Here is a 19171-nt window from a genome sequence, read left to right on the forward strand (position 1 = left end):
TGTGTGCAGGTCTACATACATATTTTCTGTGTTTGTGTGTTATGTGTGTGCCATTTGACCCCACAGATCCCAATTCTTAAAACAGGCTGAGGTTGAGTTGAACAGAGCGGCATGTCAGCTGGTGAGCTGCTGCCTCCTTATTAGGTATTGGAAGTAAGAGATCACAGAACATACAGAGAGAGCAGCACAGAGAGATTAAGAGATCATGAGGAGAGAAGAAAGAAAAATATAGAGGTTGCAAAAATAGAAGAGTGCATGGGAAACAGCTGCACGATGTTAAACAGCAAAATGAAAAGAAGGGCTTAAAGAAAGCCAGGAGAGAAAACTGTCAAGTAATTTGACCTGAGATCTCACTGATGAAAATGGAGACAAAGGGGACTCGATCGTTTATACCCTAAATTAATTAGATCATCAGTTGCACTGTATAGTCCGGGCAAAGTAATCAATCTAACTGGCACCACTGAATACTTGGAAGTGATGATGAGGATGGTGAGGATGTCACTCACCTCCGCTGGCATATTCCATCACCAGGTAAAGAGTCTTCTCAGTCTCAATCACCTCGAACAACTTCACTGTAACACACAGAAGAGACGTTAACACAAAGGTCAACATGGACAACACATAGACAACACACACACACACACACACACACACACACACACACACACACACACACACACACACAACCACACACACACACACACAAATGTACATTCACCACCTCTAAACACAAACACACACACACAAACACAAATGACTCATTTGGAATGTTAACTCACCTATGTTGGGATGGTTTAAAGATTTCATGATGCGTACCTCTCGAAACAGCTGCAAAAAAACAGAAAGTGCCATCAGACACATTATTTTTTCAAGTCCAAGTTATAAGATTTACCCTTTGAAATCTGAGCAAATTGCCCTGATTTCTTTCAAAAACAAGGGTAGAAGGCAAGGAGCAAATTAATAAGAAATCACCCAAAATGAGCAAAAAAAATATTTTTAAAAAGTCCTGAAAATTAACCAAAAAATGAAAACATAAAAAAAGGAAATTACCTAAAAATTAAGAAAAAACTGGCAACAAAACAAGAAAAAGTTTAATAAATAAATAAAATAAAAAGAATAAACTAACCTGGAGAAAGTGGTAATACACACTCACATATACATAATCATCTGTAAATATGTAAAATGTTATATATATAAATATAAATGTTAGAAATAGTTTTCTGGATATTTTCCCCTTAAAAAATACACTTCTAATACATGTTCTTGTCACCTTTTCCTTACATAAAGTTTATAAACGACACCATGGAAATTTTGTTTTGCTTGTGAAAGGCGTATGAAGAGAGCTCAGGAAAATGAACAACAGATAAGTCATTTAAAATATAAAAAACAAAACAAAGCTATATATATATTAAGAACAGTTAATCATATGCGGAATGTGGGGGTACAATAAATACAAGGCGGCACAATGAACAACACTGCAGTAAATAATGTACGTGAATGAATTAAATAAATGCATCAATAAAATAGCAGCTCTATTCTTTGTGCATGATTTAAGTTCTGGAAACGACGGACGTCCCTCTAACATTTTTATCTTAATTCTTTCTCATTATTCATCAAATGAATTGTTCTTCAGTGAATACACAAAATTCACAGCTGGTGTATAGACACCGTTACCCCCCCAGCTCATCTTTCCAACCACCTCCAGACCTGGGCCACCCAAGGGAGTGTCTCACTAGTGCTTGGCTGACAGCAGGGCCTCCTCCCCTGGGTGTGCTCTCCCTCTGCACCCCCCCCACCCAATACATCCATCACTGAGCTCCAGACTGCTGCCTCATCCTGGCACTCTGATGTTCTGTCTCTCTCTCTCTCTCTCTCTCTCTCTGTCTAATTAAAGTAATGTATTTGTCTGTCAACTGCATTTTAAAAGATTACAAAGGGAAAGCGACAGGATGAGTGCATCACAGTGGAACATACTGATGGATGGGTTTTGAATGTTCTTAAAACAGCACGGAATTACAGTAAATTGAAGAGTAACTTCACCACAGAAATGATGAAAATCACAGAAAATATCGGGTGAAATCTGTCAGTTTTACCTCAAAATTAGATTTTGTGTAATTCAATGGTAAACTACCAAACCTTTTATACGTATAAGGGTCTGCATGCAGCCTCAGTGAAGTGTTTAACAAATGCAATCAAGTCATTCATCCATCATGAGTTGTTTTGGTTTGGTTATAAGTGACAAGGTGCGACATTCTGACCCTGGAGGGGAAATGTGACTTTCCTTAGAGGAGTGTGAGTGTGGAGTAAGTGCATGTCAGTGCCTATTTTTGTATGTGCAGGAAACTAAAACAGAAATAGAAAATGAGGCAGATTAACAATGTGCAGGAGGTGAGGGGTGCAGAAGGAGGAAAAGACAAAAAAACAATAAGAAAATGAGTAAGACAGAAGGAGGGGTAATAAAATGGTCCACAGTAAGATGTGAAACTCATAATAAAAAAATTATACACGAGTAAAAAATGTGAATGCTCCAAAAAAAAAGAAGAAAGGAAGTAACAAATAGGGGAGACAGCAGAAAATACAACAGCAGGAATGCACCGATGCCTTCATTTTTGTTGCTGAAAGTCAGCTGCCATGGGAGACACACTCCCCCCTTATTGGATCTCTGTCTCTGTCACCAAAAGCCAACATTATTATAGTTATTTACGTATTTGTTTACCACAGTAGAATCTTAGCACCAATTCTTGGTGCGAAACTTAATTGATCTATACACAAAGGAGTTTTTTTGGTCTAAAAAGAATATTAATAGTGTTCCAAAAAATTAAACTTGCTTTCAATGTAAGGGATAAACATTTTAAGCACTGGCCCCACTGGCCATCAAGCCTCTTAATTGTGTGCCCAAAGCACATTTTTGGTGGTCCGAATGTATGTGAAAACAATTCAGAAAAGGAAACTTTGTGCAAATTAACACAGCCTTCCTTAACTGTGACACTGCAATTAATGAAAATACATTCACAAAATGAAATGTATCAATGTAAACTAAAAACTCAAGTTTTTCTTTTGTGAACATAACAGTGTGTTCTCTCATAGACTTTTAGAGTTCAGCTCAACATATTGGTAACCAACCGGCGTCAACTACTGTTTGCTGTTTTCGTAGAATGTTGATCTGAAAGGTGCAGATAAATCTGGATGTTTGTGGAAATGTATCGTTCAGTTGGCAAAGACTCCAGGCTTTCGACATGCGACTGGCTTTTGATAGATAATCTCATGAGAACACACAGTCTCATTCTAAAGACCTGATAAAACTCGGCGGCTACAGGGGCCATGGTTAATGTCAAAATCAGAAAGCATCTCCCTTTTACTCTAGTCTTGAATGCACCAGGCTTCAGAAAAAAAATTCTCAACAAAAGCCATACATTACATAATATTTTGTGTTATGTTACACTGTATAGCTGCCATGTGTGAAGCAATGGAGGTATGAACAGAGCAGCATGCTTCTCTCCATCTGCTGAGATTTATTAGTGCTGATGTGAGGAGCTGCAGAGAGGTGAACTCACAGTAAAGACAGAGGGGGATATTTGATTGAGTCATTGACATGGTTAATTTAGCTGATTACATGTGTACATGAAAAAAAAAACCAAAAGCACACATATGACTAAAGAATATTATTTTGTTGAATATTCAGAGTGTGACATTAAAAAGTATTAAAGATAACAAAAAGAAGCCTCCTTCATATTCATACTCAACTGAATCAATCACATTTGAGATGTGACAGCTGCTGAGTGTGACCAGTCACAGACGGTGACAGCACCTCACATGATGAAATATGTTTTCCCTCCTGCTTCACTTTTTTATGAATCATCTTTTAACACAAAATATAAGTTTCCTTCAAGCCATATGCTCAAGGAATCTGCTCTCACAGTGAGCACTGTGCTGAGAACAGCACTTTCACAATGACATAACATTACAGAGGCCCAGAGGCGATGTGTCTATGCCTGCGTGTGCGTGTTGTCACAGATATCTGTCGGAGGCAGATTCCTGGTATTCAACAGACCCAGAGGAGAAAGACCTGTTTAGTTTGCCCACACAAGCACACACGCACTGACTGCCTTGTCTGTGCTGTGGAGCCAAGGGTACATTTACTGCCAAGATAAGACAGAGACGACTTCAAAAGGCATTCAAATGACAAAACAACCACAACACAAAAATAATTTATGGTATAAATTAAATGCCAACTTCTAATCTATTAATTGTTCTTTGCTATATATTGTAAACTGAAAATGTTTGTGTTTTGAACTGCTGGTCAGACAAAACAGTTACCCAACATGGGCTGTGGACTTAAAGGAGCAATGCATAGGATTTAGTGGCATCTGGTGGTTAAGTCTGCAGATTGCAACCAGCTGAAACTTCTCCTGTGTGCCAAGCATGAACTCGCATTAAGGATTCCTTCAGTGTTCATTGTTCATGAGGGTTTTTTTAACAGGAGCTGAATTATGTGCAGAGGTCTCTCTCTCTCTCCAAAACAAATAGACCAGGTGATTAAAACTGGTATAAAGACTATAAAAGGAAAGTTCACATTAGAAATCTGTTTCTACAACACTTGTCGGGTTTCTAGATTCGCGCCAAACTTCAGTGATATTTTTGAAATGTCTATAAAACACAATTGCGAGATGACTGTGTTTCCATTGACTGATGTTACGCGACTCCTCCTCTTGCGATAACATTCCAAGAAGCATGGCGATGGATGTTCAAAACATTAGCAGCTTTATTTTTATAGCAGCCACCACACTATTCATACCACCATTCATTATTTCCAACTGAAGGTGACGTAGGCGTGTTATGTGAGGGATAATGGAAAGGCAAGCCCCTTATACGTAAGAGTGACCACATGTGAGGGATTTGTGGGAGGTGATAGTCCATGATTTCACAGAGGAATTGTGGAATGAAAACTTCCAGATGTTCAGCTCTGCTTTCCAAGAGTTATGCGATGCAATAACACCTCTTGTAGCGCCTGCTGCATCATGCCCGATGGAGCCAGTTCCTACCGATAAGTGCATAGCTATAGCATCATGTGACCTTAAAAGCCAGAAAAGTGTTTCCATTGCAATTTTGTGAAATATGTTTTTTTTGCATCACCTGAAATACCACCTCATGTGAGCGTAAAACTTCTTGGTGGTACATTTTTTTTGTTTTTTCATTTTGAAATTAACATGTTTCCTTATGGTGTATTTTACATTCGCAATTTGGATTCGCGCAATATGAGGGTTAATGGAAACCCGCCTACTGTTCAGCTCATCCCAGATGGGCCGCTAATTTAAGTATCGGGCAATCAAGAGGTTCTTACTGGGAGAACAGTTATCTGCAGAGGTCTCCTCCTCTCCAAAACAAATGGATCCATTGATTTTAGAAAAATCTGTGTATCTCAGACACTGTTTCTGACGCTGGCTCGCAGATGGCCACATCTAGAGCCAGTGTATTCTAAGGTAACAAACACACAATTCTTATTTTCAGGTGATTATACATTAAAGAAATCATACTTTATGGATTCCATTTCTGCCAATATATTTCCCTAAATCCTACACACTGGACCTTTAACTCATGTAAAAAGGCAGGCATGCACAGCTTCAGTGATTTGGCATCCCCTCGGTTATTTTTAAAACCTCAATGTGAATTTATATGATGTTGTGTTGGGGAGTCAGGGAATATTCTTTGTCTGGGAATGTGTTATAAACATTAGTTTCTTTTCTTCTCCATCAGTTTCTCTCCTCTTAAAATGGGAAGCTGCATCGTCACAGGTCCACTGGGAATGTGTGTAATTGAATTAAGTGCATGGTGCATCAGCTGTTCAACTGAGCTTTAGGAAGAATTATCGGCTAAGCCTCTCCTTCCTCACCTCTCTCTCCTATACACCCATTTACCTCTCTCTCTCTCTCTCTCTCTCTCTCTCTCTCTAATACTCATTCACCCCTTTCACTCCCATGTTTTCACTCCTTTTTCCAGGTTATTTGGTTCACTGACAGTAATTGAATCTGTGACCACTGCTTGCTGGGATGTAATATATTTAGAGATAACAATAAAGGCTGGTAATTGTTTCCAACACAGGCTGAAAAGAGACTAAGAAGAGAAAACCTCTGCAGCTGGCCAGGAAACTGTTGAGTCACTGGTATTGACTGAATCAATCCTCAACTCATACTGCTGTTAGGTTGCGCCATGGGCCAGTTTTTATACTTTTAGGTGCATTTTGTAGATTACATTTTTTGGATTTCTTGGAAGAAAAAAAATTCCATTATGTCTTAATGCAGCATTTGTCCACTGATCCAACAGAATAACTTCACTCTCTTGCCTTATTATGTTCCCCCCTCTCTTCCTGGTTATCTTCCATGGTGACTGGCCCCACGTCACAGTTGCCATGCCAACTTAGGTATTAATCCCTGAGCCTGGATCTCCTGCTAGCCCATGGGGGTTTGTGAGGAAGACATGGAACCCGAAGCCCATGGGATGAGACCTAGACAGCAGTCGCAGCAGTCCCATACATGTTTCAAGGATTTCAGGATGTTTCAATGATTTGAAGGACATTCAAAGGACTTAAGATATTTAGGATTTTCGGATGTTTCTCTGATTTTAGGACATTTCTAGGATTTTAAGACATTTCACAGATTTTCGAACATTTCACAGATTTTGGGACATTTCGAGATTTTTTGGAGATTTGTAAGATTTTAGGGACTTAGCAAGGACTTCTGTCTAGGATCCTCCACAGGCACTTTTTTTCATAAAGAGGCTCTGTTTGATGCGACCCAGCACCATATCAGGGGCCAGATTTGGCCAGTGGCCAGTTGTATCAATGTTTAAGATTCTTCTCCACAAAATACAAATCCTTACTCACTTCTTTCTCAATTACAGAACAAAAAAAAAAAAAAATCAGTGTCACCGGGGGTGGTGGTGGTGGTGGTGGGGAGGGGCTCCTTTTCCAGTATCACTCACTTTTCCCCCCAGCTACCCTCTCTGCCCTCCTTTCAGACGGAATTAATCAACTTCTGAGCATTTATATCCTCTCTGTCTCTCTCTGTCCTTGCCAGGAATTATCAATCAACTGCTTAGTCAGAGCTCTCCCTGCTTTTCTACAAGGATTTACACAAAGCAACTTAAAGACCGACTGTCAAGTTTTTCTCCTCTCCTCTCTTTTTCACTTTGAGAGTAGTGCTGCGTGGGTTTGATTCATGTGTCTGGTCTGCCAGTCTGTTGACCTCTGACCTGTTTATTCAAACACTGTGTGTCCGTATTTTTCTTCTTTTTCGCATACAAACAGAGCGAGAGAGAGAGAGAGAGAGAGAGAGAGAGAGAGAGAGAGAGAAACAAAGAGCATCAAGAAAACAGTGATGTTGAAACATAGAAATGAGGAATTGGTAATGCTCGTCTAGCTGACACATTTAAATAACCAGCCCGTCACATCTCTACCACACGAAACACAGTCAGAAACACTGCAGTACTCTACACAATGTGAGACACACTTCCTCTTATCAGCTACAGCCAATCATGAGACTAGAGAGATTCAGAGAAATAACGGGGGAGAGAGTAGAAGACAAAGAACAACAGAACGAGAGGGAAAAATTAACACACAGGCCTCTCTCTCTCTGCTCCCACGTCAGAGTTACTCTGGTGAATAACCCTCTGTATTTGTGTCTGCACACTCTGACTGAGACACGGTCCATACTGACGGCTGTTGAGATTAAACATTTTTACCACTTCAGTCACTACATGACGACTGCTTAATGCAACAACACTAATACTGTTGCACCTTTAGGCTTAGGTGTTAAAAACTGCACATCACCATGATGAAGCTGCCAACCACAGAGGAGTTCTACACTCAGCAATGCAGGAGGAATCCCAACAGGATTATCAGAGACCCAAATCAGCCACAAACTGTTCTGCCTGTTGCCGTCCGGCAGACAGTACATCTGGTTCAACACCACCAGGCTGAAGGACAGCTTCGTCCCACACCCTGGGGCCCAGAGCTGAGACTGTGCGCTTCACAGCTTCAGTGTCAGATGGGGAGAGACCGTGTGTCAGGTGAGAGAGAGACACCTTGTGCCACGGAGCTTCAGTGTTAGCCCGGTGTGCCCCCAACTGCTTGACAGCTTTGTGACACTTTATATTTTGTAAAAAAAAATTTCGACAGTTATCAGTACAACAATCTGTGTCCAATGTTAAAAACTAGTCTGTTAAATTCTGCTGTGCATCTTAAATGGCAAGTATCTTCAGTTTATGGAAGATATTAAAATTCACTTGTTTTGTGCGGCAGAAAAGGGAAAAAGGGAATGTGTGACAGGTGTGTTGGAGGAGGGTGCAATTTATGAACAAATAAATTGTACATTGTAAACTTTCCCGCTTACTGCTGACGTATTTATCGAATAAATAAAATGAATTTTCAGTATAGCAGATCTTCATCAGATACCTGGTAAAGGACTGCTAGACCAAAATGCTTTTTCCATTTAATAAATGTCAGCAGTAAGCAGGACATTGTGTGGGACTTTCTCTTTTTGTTTATAAATATAATGAAGTCCCCAATATCTTGTAAATAAGGTAAACAAGCAAGAACTTTCATCTTTTAATACGGAGATGTGACACTTGATTCAAATAAAGTTTATAGTTAACTATGAAATGGTTTTCCTTATTACTACCTCATCCCAAAATCTAGCCAGCAAACACTTCTGAATTATGGAACTTTCTACTTTTGTCAGAGACATTTGCATATCACCAAGGACCTGAGAAAAATCCTACAATTTATGATCGACCTCAGCACATGCCGATGCCTCTCTAGGCTGTGTGTCCTGCCGAATATTTTGGGACACTCTAATGAACAGCATTACTCAAGGATCTGCCTCCACTTTTTTCTTGCCACTGGGGAACACTTGAATAGACTTTTGACCCTGTCTTTCCCTTTGTTGCCCGTTGCTTAGAGAGCCGCCCTTCTGTATTATCCCAACAAAACCCCCACTATAAGAACACCTCCTCCCAGTACCTCCATCCCCCTAATGTACAGCAGTAATTGGAGCTCCCATGCCTGTCGATGAGAGGAGCTGAATCATTAATGAAGAGTCGCCAAAGTTTAATTCAGGCCTCGTATAGCTGGCTGTTTGACCCAGATCATAGGAAGCCTGACTCAGCTTGATTAAATAAGGAGAGTTAAATATAGTTTTGGAGAGGGAGAAACACCAAGTGGGAGACCAGGGCAGGGCGTCACAATTCTCTTCTCCCACTGTTCTGGTCCCGACGCTTTGAAGACGAGCATGCGGGAAAACCTTCTGCTCTCGCTCCGTCTGCCCTCTTGTTTCATAACTGACTAACTATTCCCTTTACACACTGGCACAATAACAACAATGCATACAGCAGCAACAAGATGATTATGCACAGACACCCACACGGGGACAATATGCTGCATACAATAGCAATGCAGATAATGGCATTACACGTGCACACAAAGGCAGAGCGGAGACCGTGTCGGGCTGCGAGTTTATCCCATACGCGTAGGCCTGCGCGCAGATACACACACGCAAACACAGACACACACACTGTCTGTTCTCTTCGGTTCAGCTCTGTATCTTGTCTTTCTCAGGGTCCCTGCCCCTGCTGCTCCTGTGCCAAGGCCTCAATAACATCCCCACCCCACCCCGACTCTCTTTTGTTTGCCTGTCTGGAATTCAGCTCCTCGCTGAGGGGGCCTGAGCGAGGGGACAAAACAGACTTTACAGCATTAGATGGTGGCCCAAACACTGTCCTACATGCACACACATACACTTTACTTTTTTGCACATACACAACATTGGACGGCTGCCCACAAAATTCTCCCGTTCTCAAAGTAACACCAGGCTTTTGATGTGGCCCTGTACGGTGTGGCAGATCATCCAACAGTAAACATGGCAGAGGGAAGAGGGCATTAAATACACACTATGTCCTGTATGTTGCTATTGCAGCTGTGAACAGGACAACAGCATATTTTAAGTTAGGTGTTCCCAAAATATACCAGAGATTCAACTAACCTCCAGTGGACAAATATTTTTTCCCTTCTGATATTATGCATTTTCTAATGTCTGGAACTCATTTGCTTTAGGTGTGAGAAGATCAGCATGAAATGATGATAATCACCTTTGCAAATGGATATATACACTCTTTTTTCAAAAACACCCAAAGGCAACTCATAAACAAACAATTTACACGGTGCAGCATCATTAAATGCTCTTTGGTTGGCATGTGCAGCAATAAAAAGACAATATTTGTTTATCCCACCCTAACTACATATTACTAGATAAATGTTACTCCATCTATGCATCGATTTCCATCTGCTTCGCCCCTCTTACCAACAACGCTTTCCAGCTCCTCCTGGGGGACCCCGAGGAGTTCCCAGGCCAGATAAGATATACAGTATAATCCCTGCAGCGTGGGACCCCCCGCGTCTGCCAGGGGCCTCCTACCAGGAGGAGATGCCCAGAAAACCTTTAACAGGAGGTGCCCAGGAGGCATCCTGATCAGATGCCGGAACAACCTCAACTGGCAATTTTTGATTTGAAGGAGCAGCGGCTCTGCTCCGAGCTCCCTCCAGGTGTCTGAGCTCCTCAGCCTACCTCTAAGGCTGAGCACAGACACCCTCTAGGGGAAACTCATTTCGACTGCTCGTATCTGTGATCTCATTCTTTTGGTTCATTCTTTCTACCCAAAGCTAATGAACATAGGTGAGGGTCAAAGCATAGATGGACCGATAAATCCAGAGCTTTGTCTTCTAGCTCAGCTCCTTCTTCACAACACCAGTCTGAGGCAAAGCCCTCCTCACTGAAGAAGCTGTGCCAATCCATCTGTCCATCTCACGCTCCATTTTACCATCACTCATGAACAAGACCGCGAAATGCAAGACCTCTTTGCTTGGAGCAGCATTACTTTCCCAACCCAGCAGGGGCAATCCACCATTTTCCTGCAAAGAACTGTGGCCTCAGACTTAGGCAATATCAACATTACTCCGTTTTAAATGTAAGATGCATCAATATTGCTACGTTTCAGCCCGGCATCCTCACTACTCTGGTATTTTAGCAACCCTAAACCAAAGCGGTTTGGAAACGCTGCTGTCCCAATTTTATTTTGAAAACTCCTGTTCGCTTTCTGATTGGGAGTTATAAGCCATGACGCTGTCCTCTCTTATTGGTCATGCCAGAGTCATGTGACCATTTTGCAGAAGAAAACAAACTATGTTAGTATGTTTCTATGAACCTCGACTAGCCAGCATTATATTAACATGGATAATGAATTACAGGCATTGCTGACAATGTTGTCTCTGTTAGCAGCTGTTGTACAGTTAAATTCTGCAATTCATCAAGCTGCTACTGCTTACATGCACAGGAGGCAAGCTATTACTCAAGCAAACTGCGACAGTTCCTGTGTTTTCTAAGCTTCTTGTTTACACCAGCTAACATACATAGTGTACCTGAATGGTCATGTGATATGCGTTTTAAGGTGTGTTAGTATGGATGGAGATTAGAACTGCAACAGCGCTAAAATACTCATATGGATGGGGATTGTTTTAAGACTCAGTAATTTAAAACACAGTAATGTGGATGTACCCTTAGAGGGACTGATTCTCATCGAGACCACCTCACACTCAGCTGTAAACTGTACCATGATGACTTTTTTCTCTTGTCTTGTTTCTTAATGTCCACGTTAAAGCATGCTGGCAATGCACACAGTGGCACTTCAGCAGTAGTGGCCTCTCTCTAGAAAATCAGAACTTTTAAAAAATCCTCACGGGTACCAGATCCCTGAAATAGTTTTAGGAAGCACAATGTGGTGCTACAGATGGTAGAGAATACGACTGTGATTACAGTAGAGCTACTACTGCAACACAACGCCTGGGGAGAGAGGGGAGAGAAATGGGACAGAGCTAGAGTAAAGAGAACAAAATAAAGAGTTGATAAAGAGGAAATAAAAAGGGAGGAGAGGGGAGAAGGGAGAAGGGACAGAGAGAGAAATGGGGCATAGAGCTACAGTACAGGAAAGAAGTTGACAGAATTTAGACTGAGGCGTAACGGAGTGTGAAGAGAAAGAGAGAGCATGAGCAAGGAGAGAAAGCAGAAAGCTTCTGTTCAGAGAATTAGAGTTGATGGAAGCTACTGTGTGTCTCAACCCAACTGTGAATACTCCGTCTTTTGAATATTAATGCTGTGAAAAGGAAAATGCAAATTAAGTGCATTCCCATTAGGTACATTGAAGCAAATAAACCAATCTCCCATGAAAGACAGAAATCTGCTTAATATTGGGCAAACACACTTCAGCGTCAGCTAATGCTGAACTTATTTCATGTTTTAATCCAGAGACAAAGACACATTAGTCAGTGGTCCTAACACTACAGAGGTGGGGAGACAGCAGGTTGGACATTTAAGGCATGTCCAGCTTCACGTGTTAATTGTCAATCCAGAAGTTAAAAGCCACCCTCATTTATACAGCAGTTACGTTTTGGTTTCTATGTATTGTATAACACCTTCATAAAAGCAGCTATAAGAGATGAGAAATCTTATATTTTAGCTCTTATATTCAACTTAAGAGAAGAGACTTAATGTAACAATTAATTAAATAATCTTGATAATTGTTCAGTTGTTCTAGTTGATATTAGAGCTGAAACAACTAATCCACCACTTGTCCACAATTAAATTAATCTACATTCTGTGATTCTAGCTTCTTAAGAGGGCTGTATATAACACTGACGAAGAAGGTTGTCGAATGGCGACTCTTTAGTGGTATGTTCCGTCATAGTGTAGTTACATACAGCACTTCTACATATAAATATTTTTTGGATCCTTTACTCCTCTTTGCCAGTAAACTGATATTGACTGACATTTCATAAAGGTTTGGGAAACAATGACCAATATTTTTTTTTTTTAGAATTTTCTGACATTTTATAATCGAACCACACTGAGAAAATAATCAATAGATTAATCAACAATGAGAATTATTTTCAGTTGTAGCTCTCGTGGATATCAAGAAAAACTGCCAAATATTTACTAATCCAGTTGCTAAAACAGGATGATTTGCTGCTTTTCTGACTTCTGTATCTTATAAAAATGTATACTTTGGTATTTTGGTAAGAAAAAAAGTTATTTTAAGATGTCACCTGGGATTCTTAGAACTTTCTTCACATTTTACCGGCTGAAAATAATTACACACAAATAATCAACTCCTCATAAAAAAGGTAGACAGGCAGACTTTTTTTTTTAATTATAGCCTGAAGGATGAATTGAGTAACTGAAAAATTACCAGTTTGATTAGATATTGAACCACTTGTTTCAGAACAAATTTTTGTAGAAGTAAAAAACATCAGGACAAAGAGACAGGCAGGGGAAGAGAGGTTATGTGACAGACAGAGTCAGACAAAGAGATGGAGAGAGACAGTGTCACCTGGCAGCATGCATAGTGTCCTACACTAACTGCAATAATGCTGACAGGACAGGAAGCAACTGGCAACGCTGCGCTATGCAGCACCAGACCACTACCACTCTGCTGCAGATAACACACACATACATACACGCAGCACCGAATCAACCTATTTGAAACCAAGGTCTTTGCTTAAAGATCTGAAGAGCGCATTCATGGTGTAATTCAGTGGGAATCTCACTTATGGAATAGATAGCAATTTATGTTCTCAGGAAAATAAAAAAAGGTGAATCTCATGACTGCTCAGCATGTTTCCACAGTGGGGCACGCACACGCACACACACACACACACACACACACACACACACACACACACACACACACACACACACACACACACACACACACAAAACCAACCCTCACCCAAGTTTCAACTCAGTCAAGAGTTAATCAGCTGATGATAACACACTGACAGTATGTTCACTGTGCAGCGAAGTGCGTTTTGTAGAATATAACTGCTAAATGATACTTTAAAAGATGAAAAGTCACTCAAAAAATATTTTTTTTATAATCTGGTTAAGGTGACAGATACAAAATGATCAACTGTCTCATGTCTGTTCCTTGTAATATGTGCAATGTTGCATGGCAGCAGCCAGTATCTCTCTGTTTCCTGATGAGTCCATACAAGGCTCAGATGTGATATAATAGAACTGCTGTTTCTAAAAGGTTTAAATTTAGTCTAAATGCTCAGTTTTGATGAGTTACAAGTTATAAGTATAGTATGCACATACTGTAGCTCTAAAGCCGTTATATTTAAGAACCTTTTAGGCATTTTATTCACTTGTTTTTTGCCTGGTTTATTCTAATGTTTCAGTAACACTCGATATACTCAGACTCAACTGAGCTGGTTCAAATCCAGGGTGGTAACACCTGGTTGGAAAAACTTTCTCCTTCTGTATCCTCTTACTTTAAAAGGGCTAAATTAGGGTAAGAATTTGTTAGTTAGTTTGTTTTTATTTCTGTGTCATACGATTTATGGCCCACCCCAAATGAGATTATAAAACACCATCACATAAAATAAATTAAGTTACAAAATAATATATAACTTATATTCTTGAAAAAAAAGAACTGTGCAGTGAAAACCAAACTTTACAAATCTACAGTTTATCTTGATAAAGAGCTTGTTTTTTCATCTTCCACGCTTCCTCCAGATAATGGGTTAATCTAAATGTTTCATATGTTAATAACCAACTTAATCTTGGTGCATCATCCATATGTACTAAAGTTTCACATAAAAAGGGCAGTGAAACACAAAATGAAACTCGTTTTCTATATCAGCCAAACAACATTGACGACAAATCTGCATTTCTTCTTCTAAATTTATGTACCGTCCAGTTTCAACCATCAGTCGTAAAACACCAGATCTCAGCTGAGCACATGGGGATCTCTGCTTTTTAGTTAAGTTATATAAAACATAATTCTCAGTACCATATTGTGGTAATGTTCATAAATGTTCGTAGTTTTGGTTTAGTCCATATATCACCAGCCCATTGCTCTTCATACAGAGTAAGCACAGAATCTCTGAATGTACAAATGTTCATTTTTTATGTACTGTATTTTTTTGTTTTCACTTAGTTAAGACGTGAGCAGTCAGAGCAGCAGAGTGATAAATCCTGCCAGTATCTAGGCCAGGTGGACCAACTATCGCACAGAGCCAGACACCATCAATAACCCAACACTGTGATATCAATAGAGTCAAAGCCAGCATGTACTGGTTATCTAAGCAGCTGAGTATTCATCAATAGGCTCGCTATGGACGCATGTGTGAGTGATATAGTATCGATCTCTTGAGTGTATTTGTTGCAGTGACAGTGCTGATAAAGAAGACTCACAATCACATGAGGCCACAGTTTGACTGGCAGAGCCGCCGAACAAAGAGTAACTTGTATGAACTGTGAGAAGACAAACTACTCACAAGGTTAAAAGAGGCTCTAAATGACAAAGAACAGAGACAACAGGGAAACAAAAGTGTGGAGAAAAAAAGAATATAGTACACAAAGAGTCAGTTAAATTCAGTCACTTCTCAAGCACAAAGCTACAGTTGGTAACTTTTATGAAAATAATGTGTGGTCTGAAACTGTCACCAGATACACACAATATTATATGAGACAGACAGTCTGTAACAAAAAGATCACGTCCCTCCTCCTCGTCCTATTGCCTCTCACGGCATTTGCCAGAATCTACAGCAGCACACCGAGAACAACCAATCAGACCCGAAAAGTCTTAAACTCAGCTGTCAATCACTGTTTGTGTGTAGCTCTTTGGACAAAAACAAAAAAGGGTGGCAGCTTAAAATTGTATCACGGCAGACTTTTTTGAATATCAGCAAATATCTCTTACTATTATTATTGCCCAAAGAATCAATATAATGTCTTGATAAACTAATACGTTACACCGCTAAGCACAGACATGAATTTTTCAATAGGTTTTCATTTTCAGAGGTGAATATTCCACTGATGAAGTCAGATGAGAAAATAACTGTAACTTGCACTGCTTGAAAACAGAATGTAGCCCTGAGGCAATGTTTCACACTCAATTTTGTTTCATTAGATCACTCTGCATTTACACATGCATCACACACACACACACACACACACACACACACACACACACACACACACACACACACACACACACACACACACACACACAATTAGCAGCAGCAGGCCAAGTTCAGACAGGAGAGAGCTTAATCTCATTAGAGGCATGAGTGCAGCACATGTAGTTCATACATGATCCTAGACAAGTATATAGCAACGTACATCTCTCCAAGTATTTAACCTAGTTAGCTGATGTAGACAAATGATGGTTATATTGTACTGACGTCCTGCCAGCTTATTGAAATGTCTGCAGGAAACTATATTAATTTCATAAAAGAAATAAACCATAAAAAAACAGTGCCACAGCTGAAGTTGAAAAGAGGTCCTCTCCAGCATCCACGTGTGCACAACCAACTCTGTTGCCTCAACGTTTAGCAAATCCCTCCTGTACTGATGCAGAGTTTTTTAGCTCTCAACCTGCAGCCAGGAACAGCTTCCCCAACACTAAGCTCCACATAACAACCAAAAGGTCAAAGTTCAGACGACTGCTGCACGCAAGGGTCACCCGTGAGTTACAACCTGAGGCAAAACAACACGTGAAGACGCTACTGTGCACAATGATGGAACACAAACAAACACACTTAGGACGCCAGACTGTTGAGTCATATTATTGGTCACATCCACATAGATTGACGAGTCAGAGGTTAAGTATAGATAAGGTGAGCAGGGGTGAGACAGAGATCACAAAAATAGGAAAAAAGTAATGATGCAAACATATAAAAAAGAAACTTTCATCATAAGTAGCTAATTTTTTCGGTCAAAGAAAATTATGAGATCAGAGTGTGTTTTATGATTCTATGATGGCTATGCTCTATGATTACTCCTGCCTTTGTTTTCCTTTTTATGCACGAAAATCTTAACACATACAAAGACACACAAACATGTCACTCACCTTCTGAAGGCTGGTTGGGTTGAGTTGTGTTTTATCGATGATCTTAATTGCCACCTGGGAGGAAACAATGAGAAAAAAAAACACAATACAACAAAGGAAAAATATTATTTCCATCCTGAAGAAAGTTGTTATTTTCCTTATTTGAGTTTATTCACTGTATGTTAAAACAACTATAGACTATTGTTGTTGTCAGTTTATCTGCTGGCGATGTATTTCAAAGTTGTTTCTTTGGTTTAAAAAAAATTACAGAAAATACTGAAGGATGCCCAATAAAATTTCCATAAACCAAAGGCAATGTCCTCAGATTGCTCAATTTGTCCAATCAGCAGTCTAAAACCCAAACACATACAATTTACTATAAGGTAAGAAAGAGCAGTAGCAAATCTTCACAACTGAGAAGTTGAAATAAGAAAAAAAGTTTTTTTTTTGTTTTAAAACTGACCTTTAACTATTAATGTCTCACAATAGTTGCTGATCTTTTTTTCAACAAATAAATCAACCAATGGTTTCACCTCTAGTTGTTTTTATTATATTATTTCCAAACTGCATAAGATCCTCTTCGTCTTTATCAGATTGGTGGCCGATGGACTAAAATAGATTGTGTTTTTATTGTTGCTTTATCTGTTGATTATTTTCATAATTAAATAAGCTGTTTCGTCTACAAAACGAAAAATTTAACCATTTAACCATTTTCAAAAGCCCAAGATGACATCCTCAAATATCTTATTTTGTCCACAACACAAAATATTCAATCTATGGTCAAAGGGGATTTAAAAAAAAGAATTAGAAAAAAAAGGAAATATTCAAATTTAAGAAGTTGTAATCAGAGAATTTGGACTTTTTTCCTTAAAAAAATGACTCAAACTGATTAAATAAAGTCAAAATATGTTGATGATTTATTTGATAGTTGACTGCTAATGAATCATTGAAGCTCTACTGAACAATGTGTCCTGGTGCTGACTCCACTTACTGGACTATGCATTAAAAGAAAACACATTTTTAGCATTTTCCAGTATTCAAGGCTGAACATGCAAATCAAACCACACTGTGCTGAGGACAAACAGATCAAAATACACAGTATTTCACAACATATTTAGAACACAGAAGCTGAAATCCACTGAATAAACCAACAAGGCATAATAAGAGGCTTAACCACATGTGGTGACCCGGTCAAAGACTGTGTCAAAGTACAACTGTAAACCACCAATATATGACTGTCTTCTGCTTTATACGGTGGGAACACAACAGCTCTCACATGATCGTGCCAGTGGCAGACACACCAAGTTTCTACTGAGCCTGATAAAGTTATTAACTCAGCTAATGTGGGTCAAGGTTTCACGAGTAGAAAGACTACAGTGTATTTAAACAGTCATTCACCCACATACAGAAACACATGGCTGTACCTCTTCAAAGGGTCTGACCGTGCTGTGAGGCCAGACAGTTTTGGCTGCTAACAGAAGGTGCTCTGAACTCGACGGAGCAGCCCTTTAAAATCTCCATCTGTGGACTGAGTAACTGAGTAACAGGGTACTGTTCTGTTCTGGCTCCCTCTCCGCAGGACTCTGCTTTAACTCTTTTCTTTCTGCCTCATCAATCCCAGCATGCATGAGGGTTTTTGCAGTAATACCTTCATGTTTCTTTATACTCACCTCTCTGCCGGTCAGTATGTGTCGTGCCAGTTTGACCTTGGCAAAGTTGCCCTTGCCGATAGTTTTGAGCAGCCGGTAGTTTCCGATGTGTGGCTGCTCATCCGAACACAAGGCGATGGAGTTACGACATCGGGCACCAAGCGAACGGCTCGACCAGCCAGAACCCTTCTCTGAGCGGCTGGCCGACAGGGAGGTATGCTGAGGAGAGAGACAGAAAGAAAGAGAGACAGGTGAACTCCAGGAACTCCAGTAGAACTAAACACTGTGTGATTTTGAATTGTTCCCATGCAGTAACTAACACTGCTGGCCTCCATAAAATTACTATTACAGTCAATTAAATTGATTATTCCCCTATACTAAACTACAGCTGGTCCAATTCTTGGACCATCCAATTCATGTAATGGATTTTCTTGAAAAAAAAAAAAAAGTGAAAGTTTCTATTCATGGGAATCCCATGGCTTTATACCAAGTACACTGAAATTTAGAAGTTGGGCCCTCTGAGCTAAATGCCATTTTTTTGCAATTCTATGTATATGTATTCAAAGCCTCACCAATTGTATATT

At 39.9% G+C, this 19171-nt stretch overlaps 1 protein-coding gene across 8 annotated transcripts in view; it reads right to left on the minus strand.

Moving 5' to 3' along the window:
- mark4b (MAP/microtubule affinity-regulating kinase 4b) overlaps window positions 1-19171 on the minus strand; it is an 82131-nt gene that overhangs the window by 29817 nt on the left and 33143 nt on the right. For all 8 annotated transcript variants that reach the window (XM_088079290.1, XM_088079289.1, XM_088079291.1 and 5 more), the window contains exons 2-5: window positions 18609-18806; window positions 16960-17013; window positions 780-828; window positions 507-572 (exon numbers count right to left, since the gene is read on the minus strand). In XM_088079290.1, the coding sequence (XP_087935416.1) occupies window positions 507-572; window positions 780-828; window positions 16960-17013; window positions 18609-18806 (367 nt within the window). The remainder of the gene's footprint in view (window positions 1-506; window positions 573-779; window positions 829-16959; window positions 17014-18608; window positions 18807-19171) is intronic.

The sequence above is a fragment of the Plectropomus leopardus genome, chromosome 6 (genome assembly GCF_026936395.1).
Source record: "Plectropomus leopardus strain MGB_pleo_1.0 chromosome 6, ASM2693639v1, whole genome shotgun sequence".
In the NCBI taxonomy this organism is placed as follows: Eukaryota; Metazoa; Chordata; class Actinopteri; order Perciformes; family Serranidae; genus Plectropomus; species Plectropomus leopardus.